The 21062-nt window shown below is 38.8% G+C and overlaps 2 protein-coding genes and 1 long non-coding RNA gene across 4 annotated transcripts in view; 2 read left to right on the plus strand and 1 right to left on the minus strand.

The window, feature by feature from the left end:
• The window catches only part of LOC143735396 (uncharacterized), a 271580-nt gene extending 252439 nt beyond the window's left edge, over positions 1-19141 (plus strand). The window contains exon 2 of the long non-coding RNA XR_013203162.1: positions 19087-19141. This is a non-coding gene — a long non-coding RNA (uncharacterized LOC143735396). The remainder of the gene's footprint in view (positions 1-19086) is intronic.
• LOC143735333 (SLAM family member 5-like) overlaps positions 1-21062 on the minus strand; it is a 43268-nt gene that overhangs the window by 5816 nt on the left and 16390 nt on the right. For both annotated transcript variants that reach the window (XR_013203095.1, XR_013203093.1), the window contains exon 2: positions 4873-5002. The gene's annotated coding sequence lies outside the window, so the exon portion shown is untranslated. The remainder of the gene's footprint in view (positions 1-4872; positions 5003-21062) is intronic.
• Positions 11-19141, plus strand: LOC143735309 (uncharacterized). The gene is made up of 6 exons (XM_077225454.1): positions 11-100; positions 578-1270; positions 1645-1962; positions 4897-5034; positions 6003-6070; positions 18303-19141. Exons 2-6 carry the CDS (start codon positions 1219-1221, stop codon positions 18354-18356), a joined length of 630 nt encoding a protein of 209 aa, XP_077081569.1. The 5' UTR covers positions 11-100; positions 578-1218; the 3' UTR covers positions 18357-19141.

Below are 21062 nucleotides of genomic sequence, written 5' to 3' on the forward strand. Positions count from 1 at the left end.
ACTGAATTAGGCCACGCCCCCCGCCTCCAAACACACGCCCTCTCTCCAAAACCATCTCAAAGACCTATCTGCCAATCAGAATGCACAAAATGATTGACAGGTAAGTGAGCCTTCAAGGTTTCTGATTAAAGTCTCTCACATTTAAATTACTATTTTTAGCTATTTACAGGCTGTCATAGAGACAGCTGTCAGGACATCAATTTCAGTGATATCTGGCTACAATTTATGTGTTATTTCAAAGAAAATTTTTAAATATCTTATAGCACAAGACTTAAGGTGCATTCACTGACAACGCTGTTGTTTTTAAGTTCTCTTTCTGCACTCCCACTTGTAATCATCACATCTTGTCTCTGCTCATTTGCATAAATTTGAGCACTTCTTAAATTTGCCACTCTGCCCATAGTGCCGGCCCAGCCCAACAGCGCAGAAATATTCATATCTCTACAGTATACTGTAAATAGCTGAAAATATAGAACTGGATTTCACAGATGTTTGTACGCTGTAGCTGATTGCATACAGTATTTTTTATATCATTTAAATTGATAATGTCTGTTTTTCTTTTTCTTCTGGCACATAGTCACCATGAGAGGGCATTCAGAGCAAAAACAACAAACACATCCTCCTGTATGGCTCCCCATATCATTAAATGCCCTAAACAACTGTGTGGAATATGTAATGTAATGTGTACCAAGTGTTATGCTGAAATCCCAACCCAGATTATGGATCATTTACACATGTCACACACATTTATAATTTAAATGAGTAGCCTAAATCAAAGTGGCATCATATAATGTCGGTGTTTTGTGTACGATTGTGTGCATTTTCAAGTATGGACTTAAACTGACTAAGAATATATTACGGTTAATTGCATAAGTCAATTCAAAACTGTTCTCAAAAACTGTTCTCAAAAACTCGAAGAGCAACAGATTAATTTTATGTTTAGGGAAAACAATTTAACTCTTAATAATCATGTTCTCTTGAATACATATATCATCCAGTTATTTTTGGACTTACAAGAATAAATACAGCATCATTAGCACAATGACACAAAGCCCAATAAAAATGTGAATAGACATCAGTGTTGAGAAACTGGATTACAGCCTCAACACATTATACGCATGCTCACTCCGCCGAGACACAGAGACAGAAGTAGAAGTACATCGTGCTCAGATAATCTTTCTTAACACCTATTTCATACCTCAGAGCTGTTGAAAGAAAATGTTTAAAGGAAAAACAGTATTTTTCTGGCTGTGCTTCTGCCGTCTGTATGGTGAGTTACAAACTTTTTTTTTGGTGTTCTGCTGAAAGTTAGTTCAGATCAACAGTAAACCATTTAAATCAGTCAGAAGATGCTCTTGCTCTTATTCACAGATATTACTGAGATATAGATGTGACTAGAGAGAAGTTTCCCTCATGAAACTTATAACACTAAAGCAAAACGTAAAATGTAAACTATGTGAAGGTGTGTGAACTCAGATATCTGTGTTTTCCATCCTGCCATTTATTTCCCATGATGCCATTTCTATCTTTCTACTTTCTTAAAGTTTGTAATCATTTCAAAACTACTTCAAACTTCAGTTAAAGCTTCATTATAACAACTTAAAGTTGAATGTGTGACAGAGACTGTTTCTGTGTGTTCTTCAGGAGTGTTTGCTGATGAACTGAAGTCAGTGAAGGAGGGAGATTCAGTCACTCTAAACTCTAGTCTCACTGAAATACAGAAAGATGAAGAGATACTGTGGACATTTGGAACTAACGGGATTCTTATAGCTAAAACCAATGGAGTGAACAACACGATCTATGATGTTGCTGATGGGAGATTCAGAGACAGACTGAAGCTGGACAATAAGACTGGATCTCTGATCATCGTGAACATCAGAACTGAACATGCTGGAGTTTATGAAGTTGAGATCAGTGACATCAGCTCACAGACTAAACACAGATTCAATGTTACTGTCTGTGGTGAGTAGAGAAATACAGCTCACTCTATTATATATTACAGATGTCGCATTTTATTGTTATAATTCCTTTTAACCTGTTAGGCTGCAACCCCACTTTTGAAAAATCCCCAGAAATGGCATACCCAAACTGAAACAGATACAGTTCATGAACCCTTTGTACTAAAAGCTCAAGTATTATCTCATTTGAAAGCTGACACCTGGCAGTTTATTGTACATGTAGAATTAATAACTGTCATAATGAAAACAAATAGTTATACATAGCTTCAAAGTTTTGTAAAGTTATTAGAAATTTATTTTTTATGAAACATCTTCATGAAAATAAGTTGAAGTTGGCATTTTATCAATCTATGAATGCACTGCAGCTAAACCACATGTCTGACCATGTTATATTTAAAATCTGAAGATGACAAGTCTAAAACTCGAATTTAGTTAAATGTTTTTCAAGATCATGTCATATGACTTTATTTTTATTTTGACTCTAAAATGCAAACTGATGTTTATTGTCATCTTCTAAGCATCTATTCAGTCTATTGTCTCTATTGTTTTGTGGTGCAAACGAGCCCCATTCAGTCTCAGTGTCCCCTGCACAGAATACAATAGTGGTCAAATACTGAAACTTGAGTAATATATATTTTTAATGATGTATAGTTTGTCAAGGTAATAACAATAAATCATTAATCCATATGCTACTAAAAACCCTGAAAACTGACCATAGATGAGCCTCTTGATCCTGACAGTGGGTAGTGTCATAAATAATTCCTCCGTCACAGTGTTATAATTTTTCATATACAACCCATATAGCTCAGTCCAAATGATATTTCATGCAAACTTAGCCATATACTTCATATTATGAACCGTCTCTACAGAAAAGTTTTTTATTTTTTGTAGACTGAAACATCTCCATTGACTTCCATTCAAACAGAGCAGCTTCTGGGAGCGTATTACGGAAAGATTATAACTTTAGAATCCTGTCTTATGGTAACCGTGACCATTTTAGCTAGGACCTGAACTGTACTTAAAATTGTGTTTGATCGTTTGACATATCGAGGTCATTGCATTATAAAAACATACTTTAGATTTCAGACCTCAAAACCTCACTTGAAAACATTTATTGAAACCAAGCTATAACATTGTGACGTTATAATGTGGAGAAAGAGAAGTCGTTTTCACGTAAACACAAGAACATCTCCATCGAAACAAATAACTGCATTTGTAATACATTCCTGCTCTATTTTATATCAATATCATTTTTGCTCTGTTAACACAGACTAGATTGCCATCTTTGCATGCTGGGACATGTCTCACTGTTTTGTTCAGTGTGTTGTGCCATATACAATGTATTCAATTGGTTACTATTATTCAGATTTACTTTGAACAATTAAATGAGAATCAGCTTCAAAAACAAGCGTTTCACATGGTCAGATAAAGGGTGGAAAATGTATTGTGAAATTATTTATCTCATCACAAGTTTATCATCACTATAAACTCTCACCAACTGACATCCCAAATAACTTTCATAATGCAGATATTTTATGTTTTTATTTTCTTTTACAGATTGTCTGTTTTAGGTTTTGTTCATGTTTTCATGTCTTTTTATTTTGGAATTTAGACTTGTGATTCCCAGTTCCCTTTATGTTATCCTGTCTATGACTGCGTTCCAGTCCACTTTTAGATACGCACTTGCGAACTTCCCCTTCCCCTCGGGAGAATCCCTGCCACCATTTTGAAGTGTGTTCCACTTCGTGAAGTGGACGAGGGAAGTGTATTTGGACAGACCTTCTATCCCTCGATTTTGACCGAGGGAGCGAGTCTACTTCACATGTACACTTCAGGCAGCTCCATATACCACAATGCAACACGCATATTGCATTTAATTTACCCCACCACAAACAACTCTATGATATATTAATTATAATTTTTTTTATTTAAAACAACCCAAAGAGACCTATATACATTTGGATGCTGCATTAAACTAATTTTAACTAAGACAGGGATTCCCCCGTGCTTAGGGAAGTTTGCAAGTGTGTCTAAAAGTGGACAAAAGTGTGTCATGTGATCCCCATGGTCTTTAAGCACTTGTTTGCCATGTTACTTTGAATTGCATTCAACAATGTTAGGCTGATTCCATGTTATTGTTATCAGTCAAGACAAGTTCTTAGTTGATGTTTAATTACATTTTTTGGAAAGTGTTGGGCAGATCGAGGCTTTGTGAAACACTGAAACAGCAAATGTGCCGTATTGTGTCAAGGCTTCGAAACCATCCGACACCCGTCTCCACGGTGACCCCTAGTGCTCAGAACAGTGTAAATGCAACAATAACCCTAGCCAAATATGCATAAAAACACCTTTTACAATCTATTGCAATTTTTTTATTAAAAGTAAAATCTTTCAAATGCAATCATCTAATCATCTGATAAGATTATCAAGTGTCTATGTTCTTTAATACATTTTCAGGGTTTGTTTTGATTGTTCTATACGTAAATGGCTCAGCTAAAAACAGGCCAATAAGAGACTTAACTACCATTATTCATTTTAATTATACTGATGTCTAATTAAAACATCTACAAATGTATAAAACTGATCAGAGATCAGGTAAAACCCACAAACAATTGTTCATTGATTCATGGGTTGACAGAGATCATCGCCCCCAGCGGTGAACCATTGAAATTTCAAAGTGTCTCGAAACAGTTATGACATAATTAAGCCTCGTTTACTGAAATCACGTAACTCTGTTTTGAAATTGCCATTCCTATCTTTGGATTATTAACCTTGTAATAAACTGGACCTGTGTCCTCTACACTCTTGTCTTTGTTTGCTTCCATGTCAGCTACGTTACACAGATCTGTCACTTTCTCCTACTAATGACTGTCTCTCTTTAGCCACTAAAACACCAGATGCACAAACTCCTCACATTCTCCTTCATGTTCTCTTTCAGGTCCTCCTTCAGGTTCTTCTTCTGGTCATACATCTCTGATAGTGTTGATTTCTGCTGCTGCTGCTGTATCTCTGTTGATTGTTGCTGCATTTGGGATGATCTGGATCTGCAGGAAACACAGAAAAATTGAGCAAGGCGGCAAGTGTTTCCTACTACTGATACAACTGAAATGTATTATATATCAATGAATAATTATAAACTTTTATAATACATCTCTGTGATGGATCTGCCTTGAGTCTTAGCAAATCACAACAAAAAAATTAGTCAATCGCCACAAACAGGGAGCAAAGTGGTCTTCAATCGTGACAGTCTTTATTGAATCTTGCTTAAGCAAGAAAAAAAGAGTGATCAAGCCTCATTAGAGAGGAAAAAAGCCAAAATTGTAATAGTTTGAAAAAAAAAATCCAAAAGTCATATTCCATTCAGATTACATCACAGCAAATAGAAAGTATTAAAAAATGACATAATCATGCTTGAGACTCTAAAACTGACAGAGGACCAAAATCAGCACCACAAGACGACAAGACATACCCTGACTTTATAGGAGGTGGCCAGCACTATGAAAAAAAAACAAAAAAAACAATACATTTAACTAAATTTAGGGACATGGATACATTTAAGTTAATGCAAAAATAATTATATTAAACAAAAATCACATTGATCAAGACATCACATTTTCCTATGTCCCCTCTAATACATCAAAGTTGGTACAGTCTCATTTCCTTTAGAATTCCCATAAAAACACATCAACTTCCTGTTTAACTCTCTCTGACACTAGGCTGGTCCATTTCCACAACTATTAAACATTTCAAATCATCTTAAATACACAATGAACTTTAACAATTTTAGAAATCACATTTTAGCCAAAGGGGAATTTTAACTGGTTTTAATGTTTTAACCGTGCACTGACTTACAATGACAAATACAGATCTCAAACCAAACCAATATTGTAATGTCCTTTTTATTGATCAATGCAAAGATGAATGTATAATAATTATGTGTGGCACAAATACTGGTCATCACAATCTCAAATGTATTTTTAGGATGAAAATTGGTTTAGTGATTCCACTTTGTTGATTTAATGCATCTATTATTATTGTTTACAGTTGAGACTCGTGATGAAGAGATAACCTACGCTGATCCAACATTCTACAAAAGAAAAACACAGAAATCGGTAAAATCATTTATGACTGTCATCTGTGTCATTATCAGCAGAATTACTTTGAAATAGTGTCACTTTATTTTTGATTAAGGCAACATAAGTTGCATACATACAGGTCTTTCTCAAAAAATTAGCATATTGTGATAAAGTTCATTATTTTCCATAATGTAATGATAAAAATTAAATTTTCATATATTTTAGATTCATTGCACACCAACTGAAATATTTCAGCTCTTTTATTGTGTTATACTGATGATTTTGGCATACAGCTCATGAAAACCCAAAATTCCTATCTCAAAAAATTAGCATACTTCATCCGACCAATAAAAGAAGTGTTTTTAATACAAAAAAAAAGTCAACCTTCAAATAATTGTTCAGTTATGCACTCAATACTTGGTCGGGAATCCTTTTGCAGAAATGACTGCTTCAATGCGGCGTGGCATGGAGGCAATCAGCCTGTGGCACTGCTGAGGTGTCACTAGGAGCTACTCTTTGCATTAAGATTCTTTATGAATACGGGCCCAGATGAACATCTTTAAAAGAGCGGATTGCCGACGTTCTAAATTATTTACGTCTTATTTACATAGCCTAGACGTCGTTCTAACAGCTGGTAAGGACGTCTCGGCGACGTAAAGCATATGAGCACACGCCCTAATATAAACGTCTTCCAGATGAAAACAACGACGTCACACAGATGTCTGTGCGTGTGCTATCTGGGTATTTATCATACATTTTACTAAATACGATCTAAACTAACGAGTTAGAAAAAAAAATCACCCCCCTCACAGTTGTCAGGCACTCGGAACCTATCGAAAAATAAAAAAAAAGTCCATGGGACCAACCTGTAAAAACATGAATTTATGCTGTGAAAACGGACATTTTAACATGGGGTCTATGGACTTTTGGGACCTGCCCCTAGCGGATTTTCGATGCATTGCAGTTTTTCGCACTTCCGGGTTGTCTTCATTTTTCAGATTAGAATGTTGCCGCTTGGAGCATTACATCACAAAAGTGCGGACTTGTAGAAAGACCGCCAGTGTTTTTTTTGGGTGCCATTTGGGACAGGGCCTCTGACATCCTGTATCACTTCAAAGTTAAAGTGCCCCCTAAATAATTTACATATATTTTTACTGATTATGTTATGTTTTTTTTAAACAATGTCCCATTAAAGATTTTTTTATTTAAATGTGTGATGAAGACAAGCCCACCAGCTCGCCTTCGGGGAGAAATGTGAGTCGGTATATGGATGTAAAAGGATTTATTTACAGTGCCAATAAGAAGACCGTCCACAGTGATGTATAGGTGCACACAAAAAGAAAAGGGACAAACAAAACATATCTACAGTACACAAAGGTTTTGCTTGCTTGAGGCAACACAGTTGCACTCTCAGGACTTGGTTAACAAGTCCTGACTTCAGGTTTGGCCTTGGCTTAAATAGGCCATACCCCACCCCTTTTTGGGCCACCCCAATTCCAGAAACATATAACAGTTAATACACATACAAATACTTCATCTTTTGATTATCCATAATAATTAATTCTGAATATCTCTCTCATTTATATATATATATATATATAATTATTTGATTTCCATTACACGAGAGTAGATGTTAAAACTTCATGCTGATTTGTACTCGGCTTTCGCCAAGATAATCACCAACTAAGACGTAGCTTTACAGTAACCTATGCTTCTCCATCCATTTACGCTTTTTTCCATCTGGTGACGTGAATCTTCTGTCTGGTGTTAATACAGTGTATTGCGCGTCAGCACACACAACGGCTGCAACCACAGTGATGTCCCCCCATAACAACCCTCTGGATTGAGCGGAGTAGGGAACATCTCTAGGGTCTTCAAGTGGGCACCTTCCATCCTCAGTGTTTCGTCGACTAGCCCACAACACCTCAAGAGGGCTCGACAGTGACTCTGGCGTCCCAGAGTCACCCCCCTCCGTCCCCCACTCAACTCAGCCCAGGTTACTGACCTCTACTTCCCTCTTGCTGCTGAGACCTAACCACAATCTCACAATCTCTCCGCAACCCAACAATACGCGCCAACCCGTTTGACTAAGGCTGTCGAGCCCCACTGGTGCGTTAATATGCAGTTTCAGTGGCAACGGTTCCGTATGGCATACCACCTACCACAAAACACAATATCTGCCCATCCACCCGTCATTCACGCAATATACACAGGAACGTAATGACTGTAAATACTATACAACCTATACAAATAAACCAACAGTTGCTGCTGAGACCTAACCACAATCTCACAATCTCTCCGCAACCCGACTATACGCGCCAACCCGTTTGACTAAGGCTGTCGAGACCCACTGGTGCGTTAATATGCAGTTTCAGTGGCAACGGTTCCGTATGGCATACCACCTACCACAAAACACAATATCTGCCCAACCACCCGTCATTCACGCAATATACACAGGAACGTAATGACTGTAAATACTATACAACCTATACAAATAAACCAACAGTTGCTGCTGAGACCTAACCACAATCTCACAATCTCTCCGCAACCCAACCATACGCGCCAACCCGTTTGACTAAGGCTGTCGAGCCCCACTGGTGCATTAATATGCAGTTTCAGTGGCAACGGTTCCGTATGGCATACCACCTACCGCAAAACACAATATCTGCCCAACCACCCGTCATTCACGCAATATACACAGGAACGTAATGACTGTAAATACTATACAACCTATACAAATAAACCAACAGACCTTTCAAGTTTTCAAGAATTCAACGAAACCGTAGCATGGCGGCCTGTACACAGGCAGCTAGAATCTTTCCGTCTCAACCACAGCCAGTTGCTGCTCCTTTCTGCTGCTTCAGATAAGTTCTTTACTGTACGACGCAACTCTTGGCCACTGAATCCGACGTCTCTGAGGAACCGGGTTGTAGAGTGTGCCACAAAACCACGACAACCCACTTCCACTGGATAAACCTGGACTCTCCATCCTCGCTGTTCTGCTTCAGTGGCCAGATGAGCATACCGCAGTTTCTTCCTCTCATATGCCGCATCCTCCCATGGCACTGTTAACTCTATCAGTTGAACAATGCGTCCTGATCCAGACCACAAAACAATATCTGGTCGTAGGTTAGTGGTGGCAATCTCAGGTGGAAAAATAAGCCGTTGATCAAGATCCACCAGCATCTTCCAGTCCCTAGCAGCTTCCAGTTGTCCTGGGCGAGAATTGGTGTTAGCACCTTTTCTTGGTGGTTGCTCGCCTGGGCGGAGGAATATTGTCTTCTGCGTGTAATGTTTTGCTAGAACAGGCGGCAATTTATTGGTCATACTACGCTTGCCTTCCAATTCTAAAGCCAAACATCGCAATACTTGGTCATGGCGCCAAGTAAACCGACCCTGGCTAAGAGCCACCTTACATCCTGTCAAATTGTGCCTTAATGTGGCAGGTGATGAACACAAAGGACAAGATGGATCCTCTCCTACCCAGAGGTTTAGGTTCTGCGGTGATGGGAGAACATCATATGTTGACCTAATAAGGAAACTGATCCTACTCTCTTCCATTGACCAAAGGTCTTGCCAGCCCATTTTGCGTTGTTCCACACTCTCCCATCTCATCCACTCTCCCTGCTTGGCCTGGGAAATGGCCTTTATACATCTCATCCTCTCCTCCTGCTTTCGCACCTCGTTGACTACCAGCTTCCTCCTTTGGGCTGGGCCTGCCTTGTGCCATTTAGGAGGAGCTAAACTGAGCCCAAAACCCCCTCTTCCATGCTGTACCTGTCCCACGATATCCCCAATTTGAAGGTCAGCCTTTGCCTCTACTACAGATTTCTTTGCTGACCACTTTCTACCAGTTTTTACCACAGGGGCTGTCTCCCTTACACATTGTATATATATATATACACAGGTCCTTCTCCAAAAATTAGCATATTGTGATAAAGTTCATTATTTTCCATAATGTAATGATCGGGAATCCTTTTGCAGAAATTAATGCTTCAATGCGGCGTGGCATGGAGGCAATCAGCCTGTGGCACTGCTGAGGTGTTATGGAGGCCCAGGATTAGGGTTGTGCGATGTCTACCAATTTGGCATCAGACGATGTGTACAGTGAAACATCGCGATGGACGATGATATCGGGAGGAGGGGCAAAGCCATGTTTTACAGTGGAATTAGAACAGCTGAGGGGCGTAGGCACAACGCGGAGATATTTTCCTCTACATCTCATCAGCAATTTTGATTTCGGCACGCTCTGCAACAGCTGACCACGAGCGAATGTACAGTGACGTGACAGAACTGCCAGATTCAAACTGTGCTTTCGCGCTATGGCTGGCGCTGCGCCAGAGACGGACGCGATCAGCGCTTGTCATATATCACAACTATTCAGTGTTTTTAACCACATAATGTTTATTTTAGGTTTCAGACATTTAAATACATATAATTTATAGCAAAACAATACATTTATAGTTTGTAAAATACACAATGGTGTCTATGGAAGCAGCAATAACAAACCATTCAAATATATTTGCCGACGGATTTTATTCATATCAGACACACAGTGCAAATAACTTTAACTATAAAGTTAACTCCATTCTTCTCCCAGGTCACCGGCCATGTATTTCAGGGGGAAACTGATGAATTCACGTGCTTTAATAAACCCAACAGACAGGAATCTCTGAACTGCGGCCCAAACAAACATGACGGTGCCCATCTCACGTTGCAGATCAAAATCATTTATGAAGGTTTTTTAAACAACAAAACAAACTCACTTACACGTATTTGAGAATTGGAATAGTCGATGACAGGGGGGGGGGCTGGCTTAACATCGTGATGTCTGTCAGCCATCACGATGGACGATGATATCGTCTATCGGGCACAACCCTACCCAGGATGCTTCGATAGCAGCCTTAAGCTCATCCAGAGTGTTGGGTCTTGCGTCTCTCAACTTTCTCATCACAATATCCCACAGATTCTCTATGGGGTTCAAGTCAGGAGAGTTGGCAGGCCAATTGACCACAGTAATACCATGGTCAGTAAACCATTTACCAGTGGTTTTGGCACTGTGAGCAGGTGCCAGGTCGTGCTGAAAAATGAAATCTTCATCTCCATTAAAGCTCTTCAGCAGATGGAAGCATGAAGCGCTCCAAAATCTCCTGATAGCTAGCTGCATTGACCCTGCACTTGATAAAACACAGTGGACCAACACCAGCAGCTGACATGGCACCCCAGACCATCACTGACTGTGGGTACTTGACACTGGACTTCAGGCATTTTGGCATTTCCTTCTCCCCAGTCTTCCTCCAGACTCTGGCACCTTGATTTCCGAATGACATGCAAAATTTGCTTTCATCCGAAAAAAGTACTTTGGACCACTGAGCAACTGTCCAGTGCTGCTTCTCTGTAGCCCAGGTCAGGCGCTTCTGCCGCTGTTTCTGGTTCAAAAGTGGCTTGACCTGGGGAATGCGGCACCTGTAGCCCATTTCCTGCACACGCCTGTGCACGGTGGCTCTGGATGTTTCTACTCCAGACTCAGTCCACTGCTTCCGCAGGTCCCCCAAGGTCTGGAATCGGTCCTTCTCCACAATCTTCCTCGGGGTCCGGTCACCTCTTCTCATTGTGCAGCGTTTTTTGCCATACTTTTTCCTTCCCACAGACTTCCCACTGAGGTGCCTTGATACAGCACTCTGGGAACAGCCTATTTGTTCAGAAATTTCTTTGTGTCTTACCCTCTTGCTTGAGTGTGTCAATGATGGCCTTCTGGACAGCAGTCAGGTCGGCAGTCCAGTGGCGGATCTAGAGATTTTTTCCTGGGGTGGCAAAGGGGTGGCATGAGGTTTCAGGAGGGGGGCCATGGACATTATTCATAATTTAAAATGCTACGGTTTTCATTGAATGTGTTTTGTTCTCTACACTACATTACACGGAGTGGGAGTAAAATCAGAGAAGTAGCTGGGTTTTTGGATGGTGAGGGTCTTAATTAGTGAATTGTGGACCCTTTCTCTGTGCAATCACTATCTGTGCAAACAGTCTGTGTAGTCTATACTTAAATTTTACTTTGTGAAAAAGCAATTCTTGGGGGGTTTGGGGTAGGGCTGGGTATTGTTAGGAATTTCACAATTCGATTTCGATTCTTGAGGCTTCGATTTGATTTCGATTCGATATTGATTTATTAGCTTCGATATCGATTCAATAATTTGTAAATACACAAGTAATTAAGTACCTGAGTATATTTTTAAATAATGTGTGCAGTATTACCAATGTTTAAGAACAAATTAACGCCAGCATGTTTCCTGTCATGGTTTATTTAGCAGAACAAACTGTACAATATTGTACATGTGTTGAATACAAACCACAACTGTAACAAACAGGTGCTTTATTAACACACCTCTAAAGTGCATGTAACTGTAATAGAAAGTGTATTTCTTTCTTCCTATACATTCAAGTTATAAAAGAAATGTAAACAGAAACACAAAATGTGCATACTCATAAAAAAAAGCGCTTCGTGAGGCACACGCGCGCACACACGCAAGGACTCTCGCTCTCTTCCTCTCTGTCGTGCTTGCGCCACGCACATACACACAGTTCGATCGTGCCCGCGCCTCTCTCTCTCACACACACACACACACACACACACACACAGTTGATCGCGCCCGCGCCCCTCTCTCTCTCTCTCTCTCTCTCTCTCTCACACACACACACACAGTGCGATCGCGCCCACGCCTCTCTCTCTCTCTCTCTCTCTCTCTCTCTCTCTCTCTCTCTCTCTCTCTCTCTCTCTCTCTCTCACACACACACACACACACACACACACAGTTCGATCTCGCCCGCGCCTCTCTCTCGCGCGCGCACACACTCACTCCGAACCGTGACGCCCGTACCATTTCGGTTCAGTACGAATACGTACCGTTCCCCTATTTGAAAGTAGTGGGCTACTTTTACTTGTTGTGATTGAGTAGAATTTCAGTCATGTAGGGCTAACTTAACTGCAAAATGCGTGGTCAACCAGAGAGAAAACGGTCACGTTGTTGATAACAGGTGTCCATGTGAGTCAAACGTGCAGTGCTTGTGCATCACCAGTTTATGACACCGCTTAGATATCTCAGTTTAATTTGGCATGTCGACCATTTCTCAAAATTGGATATTTATAGATTCTGGGAAAGTGGATGCATGCCAATTTTGTGACTGCATTAGTTTAAACACACACAAAGAGCTAGACTCACGTTAGACCATTATCTGACCTGACGATCATAGAAAAATTCGATGAGACAACAAAGTATTGCGGATGTAAATAACGTAACAATGTGGTTGTTGCAGGGTTAACTGTCTGATGGACTTTTTCGACTTGGTGTCTGTCAAATTTACGTCTAAACTCACTGCTTATCAGCCTGTCTTCTCCGAGGCACTGTCCAGGCTGCCCTGCTGGCGTGACTGGTGAAATTTCGCGGGGGTCGCTGCCGTGCTTGTGATGGGTGAAACCATTGTGAGGGGGAGGGGATTCTAAATCGGCGATTTCTGTTTGAGAGGAGTTTGGTGCGGGCCTTCAACGTGTAGGCTATGAACATAAATAATACTTAAAAAATATTATCAGATTTATAAATGGGGTGGCAACACTGTATCCCAGGGGTGGCAGCTGCCACCCTTTGCCACCCCGTAGATCCGCCCCTGCGGCAGTCTTACCCATGATTGCGGTTTTGAGTAATGAAACAGGCTGGGAGTTTTTAAAAGCCTCAGGAATCTTTTGCAGGTGTTTAGAGTTAATTAGTTGATTCAGATGATTAGGTTAATAGCTCGCTTAGAGGCCCTTTTCATGATATGCTAATTTTTTGAGATAGGAATTTTGGGTTTTCATGAGCTGTATGCCAAAATCATCAGTATTAAAACAATAAAAGACCTGAAATATTTCAGTTGGTGTGCAATGAATCTAAAATACATGAATGTTTAATTTTTATCATTACATTATAAAAAATAATGAAATTCATCACAATATGCTAATTTTTTTAGAAGGACCTGTATATTAGCCTTCTACAGTGATATTTCGCGCTTTTGGGGTTATTTGATCTGTTGAAAGTACCTTGATGGTTTTACACTTTTAAATTTCCTTTTAATGTTCGATGGTTGAAGGGTGAGTAGATTAATGTCATCTCATTGTGATACTTTTTTAACCTATTGCGTTCATAGAGCGAGCCTTTCACTGATTGTTTACAGCTTAACGGAAGTTACACCCATAATTCGCGCAAAGCATCATGGGGCGCAGGAATACTGTGGATACAAATGTGATTTAAGGCAAACAGCTTACAGCATGAAACATTAAAAACAGTGTCAGTGTCAAGTTGTGAATTGAAAATTAGAACATCGCATAAAAACATTTCTGAATGAAGCACCAGTTCCATCCAATGAGTTCAAGAGAACAAAATCATCACTTCCTGGTAAACTGGCACCAAATATCACTAAGGCTTGGTTTACACCTGATGTGTTTTGGTTGATCAGATCACAAGTAGATGAGGCAGATACATACCCGTTTACACCTGGGGATTTAATCCATCTCATTTGTCCACTTTCAACCACTTTTAGTGATAGAACATTGTGCTGGGTACGTTTTTCTTTTGTGTCTTTTGTGGCAGTTTGAACACATTCAACCACATGAACTTTTACATTAAGCAATCAGGTCAAATGAATTTTCAATTACCTCTGGAAGTGGTTAAAAGTGGAAAAGCTCAGTGTTTTGGACCCCTTTTACTCCTCTATTTAGCGTTGTTCACTTGTGATCCGATCGACCAAAGTGCATCTTAATGCCAGGTGGAAACGGGATAAGAAAAATTTAAGTTGCTGTATGAGAAGCCACTGTGGCTCTTTTTTTATATATGATAAATTACTTGCTCCTCAGAGCATGCAAACGACACAATAAATGCGGTCAAGTTATCTTGCATTCAGAGGCGGATGCCTGGGGCCGTATTCACAAAGAATTTTATTTTACCTATAGGAGTACTCCTAAATCACACAAAAATATTTTAGCTAGGAGTTTTCTCTTAAAAGTTATTCACAACGCCTTTCAGACCTACTCTTAGTAAGGAAAAAGGACAACTCCTAAACTAAGAGTGATTCTTCGTTGCTATGGATGACGTCAATTCTCATGCACGAGTTTCCTCGCAATGATCACGGTGATTGGTTGTTAGATGACAGGGCCATCATGCGGAACATAACACAGACAACAGATCATGGAATTACGACATCTAAATATGTCTGTGTCCTACACAAAATAATAATAGTAATGTCATCGAAATGCATATATAATGACATGTTTGTGCAGGCCCCAGTGAAGTGTAATTCTAAAAAGCCAGAGAGAGAGAGAAAAGTGGTGAATTAAATTAAGGTAGCCTAATACCTAATGAAACCGCCACTTGCCTAATAATGAAAAACGACACTTGCATTAACACTTGCTTGGTTAATTGACATCCTATTAAGTATGGAAGCTTGTTTCCGCCACTGAATAAAAATAAATAATTGCGTGGTTTACTTTTATCTCACTATTGCGAGATATTGTAAGGCCGTCTAACTCGATCCAATGGCGGTATTCGAATTAGCGGTGAAGGTCTTTGCGTATTACTGTCTTTTCTCGCGGCAAAGTATTTTTGGTTAAATGCAATACATTTTCTCATATGTATTAACTCGTTATTTCATCTGACTCCATAAATGAAAAAAGGCTTTAATGATATCTGTGCATCATTAAATGTGAGCGAATGTTTTACTATTCTTTTAAACTCTTGAATGAAAATAATGTCAAAGTCAATTATAATAATCAAATATCACAATTTAATATGTCAGGTAAATGTATCATTACAATTTCATAACCAATTCAAAGATAAACAATGCAAAACATCAAATGCTCTAGAACAAAGAGGAAAATACCCGACAAGAAATACGTGAGGCAGAGATACTCGGCTCTCGACCTCACGTGCTGATCTGGATACAGAAAAGAGCCCCGAGCTCTCGCTGCGTTTCATTATATACCCAGACCTCATTTCAAATCTAAACATCATCCACAGTGGAATTTACCTGTAAGTCACCATTTGCTAGCAGTGGAAAATTAGCATTCAGTCAAATGGTCAGAAGGTGTTAACTCAAAGACACACCCTCCAGTGTGGAAGATATTTCTAAACTTCCTAAGAACTTTATTACCTTCTGATTTACTTCTTTGGGAATGAGACATTTGTACCAGTCGCACTGAGACATTTCAAATAATACCAAACATGTATAAACCTTGATGATAATCATTCACATTAAACCATTTCGATTCTTGTGTGAGTTTGGGAGATCTCTGCCAGGATGAAGAATGGGGGAAAGAAATGTAGATTAGGATGAGGGAGGTGAGACCTTCGTCTCAATAGTGCATGAGGGGGAGTTCAAATGTTAATTTCCTTTGTTTTCTCAGAGAGTGGCCCTCTCTTAAAGTCCTTCCAGTTTTCCAGTCTTACAATATGAAGTCAGAATTGTGAGAAATAAAGTCGCAATGCGAGATATATAGGAAGTCGCAATTGTGAGATAAAAAGTCGCAATTACCTTTTTTATTTTTCATTCTGTGGAGGAAACAAGCTTCCATAGCCTAAATAGACTACTTAAAGCAAGGAAATGTTGCTCCTATTGAAGTAATGTAATAGTTGAATGACGGTGGACTATAAACTCGCCAAAACGGAAAAGAAAGCCCAACTGGACGCAGGATCAGTTACTGCTGCTGGCCCAATTGGTGCTGAAAAAAAAAAAACATAATAAAAGGGAAATTCGACACTGGGATATCAAGCAAAACTTAGCGTAGGACATGGGAGAGGATTTGTTTGCAGATCAATGCAGTATTCCCACTTGTGTGGCGGACCCCGGACGACTGCGAGAGGCGGTGATATGCGTTACAATCCTTTGTGAATAGGTCTTAGTTAGTTAGGAGTCCTCTCCACTTCTTTTAAGCTGTCCCAGACTTAGGTGCTACTTTTAGGGCTAAAATGCTTCGTGAATTACTCTTAGTGAAAAAAATAGGAGTCCTAAAGTTAGGAGTGACACGCCCATTATTTTTAGGAGTTGGTCCTAAATTCGCCAGTTATGAGCTACTTTTAGCCTTAAAGGCCATGTTGCAGGTTTAATTTTTCAACGAATTTATGCAATTTGCTTGTTGGTAATAAACATTTAAACTGTTATCCATTGTATTTTATGTTGTTGGGTATCACAAAACGGAATATAATATGAAAAAAGTAGGTACTGTCTTACAGCGGTTTGCAACGATTCTCCTTTTCCCCACAATGCATTGCATTACGTCACCTTGGGGAGAAAATTTACCAAAGCCCCCTGCCCGCCTTGTTGAGAGCGACGAGTAGTAGACGAGAGTATTCAGATAGCGCAGATTATAGATAAATACACAGATATAGAGAGATAGATAGACGAGATATATAGACTAGATATATAGACAGACTAGATGTATAGATAGTCAAGTATAGAGAGAGATAGGCAGACAGCATAACGTTAGCAGATATAGCTAACGTTAGCAGCTAGATAGAAATATATAGTAGATTGTAGATTGACAATGGTGAGTGTGACAGAAGCACAATGTTGTGTTTTATTGCGAGTGTACACAAATATAAGTAAACACTTTGCAGTTTGAACGATATCCTGTATGAACAAAATGACGATGTTTTTATGTTTCCACTGTTCGATCACGCCTCTATTAAAATTTTTCGAGTTCCACACGATAAATAAAGGCCTTCTGAAGTGAATCAATGCGTTTAAGAAAAATATCCATATTTTTCAATATATCCATATTAATTTGTATCTTTTTCTATACAGTATGTATCCTATTGTTTGTAATTTGCTTTTTTGTGTGCTTAGTAACATATCGAAATTAGTATTGTGAAATTTCCATGGTATCTGAAATTTAGATATCATAGCAACCTTATTTCCAGCAAATACATGAATAATATATATCGCTATTGTTAAATAAATTACTCGCATAAGGTTTTGGTCAAATATCCCACTCATAATCGTGATTGTAATATTTACCAAAATAATGATTATGATTTTTGCCCTAATCGAGCAGTCCCCCTAGCATGTGGCTGTGTGGTATATGCCTAAATCTGCCACTGACTTAATAATCCATAACCATAAACAAAGGTACTAACTATGAAAAACTCTCTCTTTCTCTTCTTTCCAGCGTTTCTTTACTAAACTTAGCATTGCATAATGAATATTGACAATTTGTCTCTTTGTATGTTCTGTGTGTGTTTTCTTTCAGGGTGTTAAACAAGAGGATGAGGTGATATACGCAGGTGTCGTCACCAGACGCTAATTAAACTCTCTGTGAGGCCTTTTCCTCATTATTAATGTTCATATCAATAGGGTTTTCATGCACACTAGAAAGCCAGTATTGCAACCAAACTGTTTAAGATTCGAAAGCGTTGTTCATGCTTGCATGCAGTGCATTAGTAGCAGCTTATGGCCATGCAAAAGCATTAGCTGCATTCTTACTGTTTTCTGAAGAGTGCAAGTGTGTGAGATAACTAAAGTAACGGTTTGGTTATAGATGATATCAGCCATTTTGTACGCATGTTGAGAGCATTAAAGGAACCGTATTTAAGATTGTGGCCAAGACTTGTACTGCAATCACTTTCAAATGACTGTAGAGCGGTGCATCCCCTCCCCTCCCCCTCTCACAAAGTATTTCGGAATCATAACGAGGTTTTTTTTGGATTCGTAACGTTAGACTTTTTTTTAACCGACACATTTGTAGCTGCAGCTGTGGTAACTAGCAGAACTGGTAACCCGGATGCCGCAACACTACTGACTTCGTGATTGGTAGATAGGTGGAGGGTGGCGCATCAGACCAAAACACAACATGACTACATCAACATCAGTTGAAGGCTGCAACTTCACTTTTTAAATGACAATATCCTGGCCGGACTACTATTGTCAGTGATATAAGTATTTGAAATGAACATGATTTCTTAATGTCTAGTGACATATTAGGGCCATTTTATGATTAACTGAAATACATTTCTTACATACGGTTCCTTTAAGAGCATGACACTTACACCGCATTTCTGAACGCTGCAATAAACCAATTTCTTAAGTGCATACAAACTCTGAACATTCATTTGACTTTTTCTCAAATATGTTTTTAGTTGTTTTGTAATTTTTTTGTCATTATAATTTTTTTTACATTTTCTGTTATTTGTGATCCTGCATGTTATTGTGTTTCAGTTATAGTGAAGGTTAAAAGCTAAAAAAAAATAATAATAATTTCACATAGAGATAGTAAATCACATCATGGAACATTAATCAGATTTTATTCAAGAGTTTCTAGCTTTGAACATTTACTTTGGATCCTGAAGCCAAAAACTCTTTTATTTTAACCCACATTTATCATACATTAACTGGATTTAACACACATTGATGGGGAGAGTGTAAAGTTACATAGATAATCTAACCATCTCTATGGTACTGATGTTAAAGCTCACACAGGAACGGCTCAGATTTTTGTTCACAATTATTTATTTTAAGCAGGGTATTTTTCAGTTTTACTCTGTGTATGTTCAGGAAATCCCAGCTGACGTTAAACAGCCATTTTGTGTTTTAGCAGCACATTCTCAATGCATTCAGATCAAAAGTCACTGATCGATATACATAAATCTGCAGAATAACAGTAGACTACATGTTTAATTTCATGATAAATATTAGCAGCAAACAGATGTTTTTGGTGTATTTTTACATCTTATTCAACAAACTCAAACCACAGAAGGCCTCAGTTTTAGATCTGGAAAGAAATGTGGTTTCATCTGTTGAGAGCGTGTGCATGAGAACGTGTTTTATTAATGGACGTTTGTGGTTAATGTGCATCAGTGTTTGCTCGTCTTGAGGTGTGAATGATGTGAGTGTGTTCCTGTGAATAGTGTGCGTTTCTGTGAATCTTGTGGGGTTGAAGAACTTCCACAGTTTTACTTCCTCTTTATGCAAAACATAAATGTTTTACTGCAAAATAAAGTACAGAATGGAAAATATTTGATAAAAATATACTCTGAGATTTTAGTGTGAATGAGAAATATTATGTATCAATCATACACTGTGCATGTGAAATATAACATTTACCTTTAGTCATTTAGGAGATGCTTTTATCCAAAGCGACTTACATCTGAGGACTAAACCAAACGAGTCATCGTGAAGAGGCAATAACAACACAAGAAGTGCTCAAAATACAAAGTTCAAACATTGCTCAGAGTAGCGTAAACCAGAAAAGTGAGGATTTAAAGATAGATATTTAAAGATTGATATATAAAATTGATATTTAGCAGCACTTGCATCTCGCTATATCTCCATGACCTCATCCTCATGCTGTGATCCTACAGATAATAAGTGTTAGTTTCAGTGTTATTTGCAGCTCCAGCAACACTTCATTGTTTTTAAGAAGATTTCACTATTCGTATCATCAAGTTCGTCTACCTGTTTAGCAAAGACACAAACAAGTGAATCATTTTTAAAAATAAATGCAATGCCTTATTTACTGCCAGTTACAATTTTGATTGTGTTTGCAATATGTTCAGTGCATCATGCATAAGTGATGATTTATTGATTTCATCAATTTTGGGGAGTGTCTTACTTAAAGCGATAACATTTTTCATCAGCATAATTGTTGTTTTAAACATTAAGAAACTTTTTTCACTAGCAATGTAGCATGACAGACGCCAACCGCCTGAATCATGTCACGTGACTGATCGCTCTAAATTAAAACCTATTTCAGCAGACACCTTTTTAAATTCTACTTCTGATTTATAACTTTAACAGTTAAACTAATTAAAAATGTGTGTGTGTATATGACATGATACAAATGTTGTATTTTTGACCAGTTTTTAAGTTTAATTCTATTTTTCTTCCTGAAATCCACCCTTCTGCTGGGATCAGTTGCCACCCGTCCCTTAAAGGGCACCTATTATGCAAAATTCCCTTTGTGTAAAACCAGTTTGAACATAAAGGTGTGATGGCAGTGTGTGAGCAAAACCAC

This window comes from Siphateles boraxobius, unplaced genomic scaffold (assembly GCF_051911475.1).
Source record: "Siphateles boraxobius isolate OS27281-9 unplaced genomic scaffold, OSU_SipBor_1 13, whole genome shotgun sequence".
NCBI lineage: Eukaryota > Metazoa > Chordata > Actinopteri > Cypriniformes > Leuciscidae > Siphateles > Siphateles boraxobius.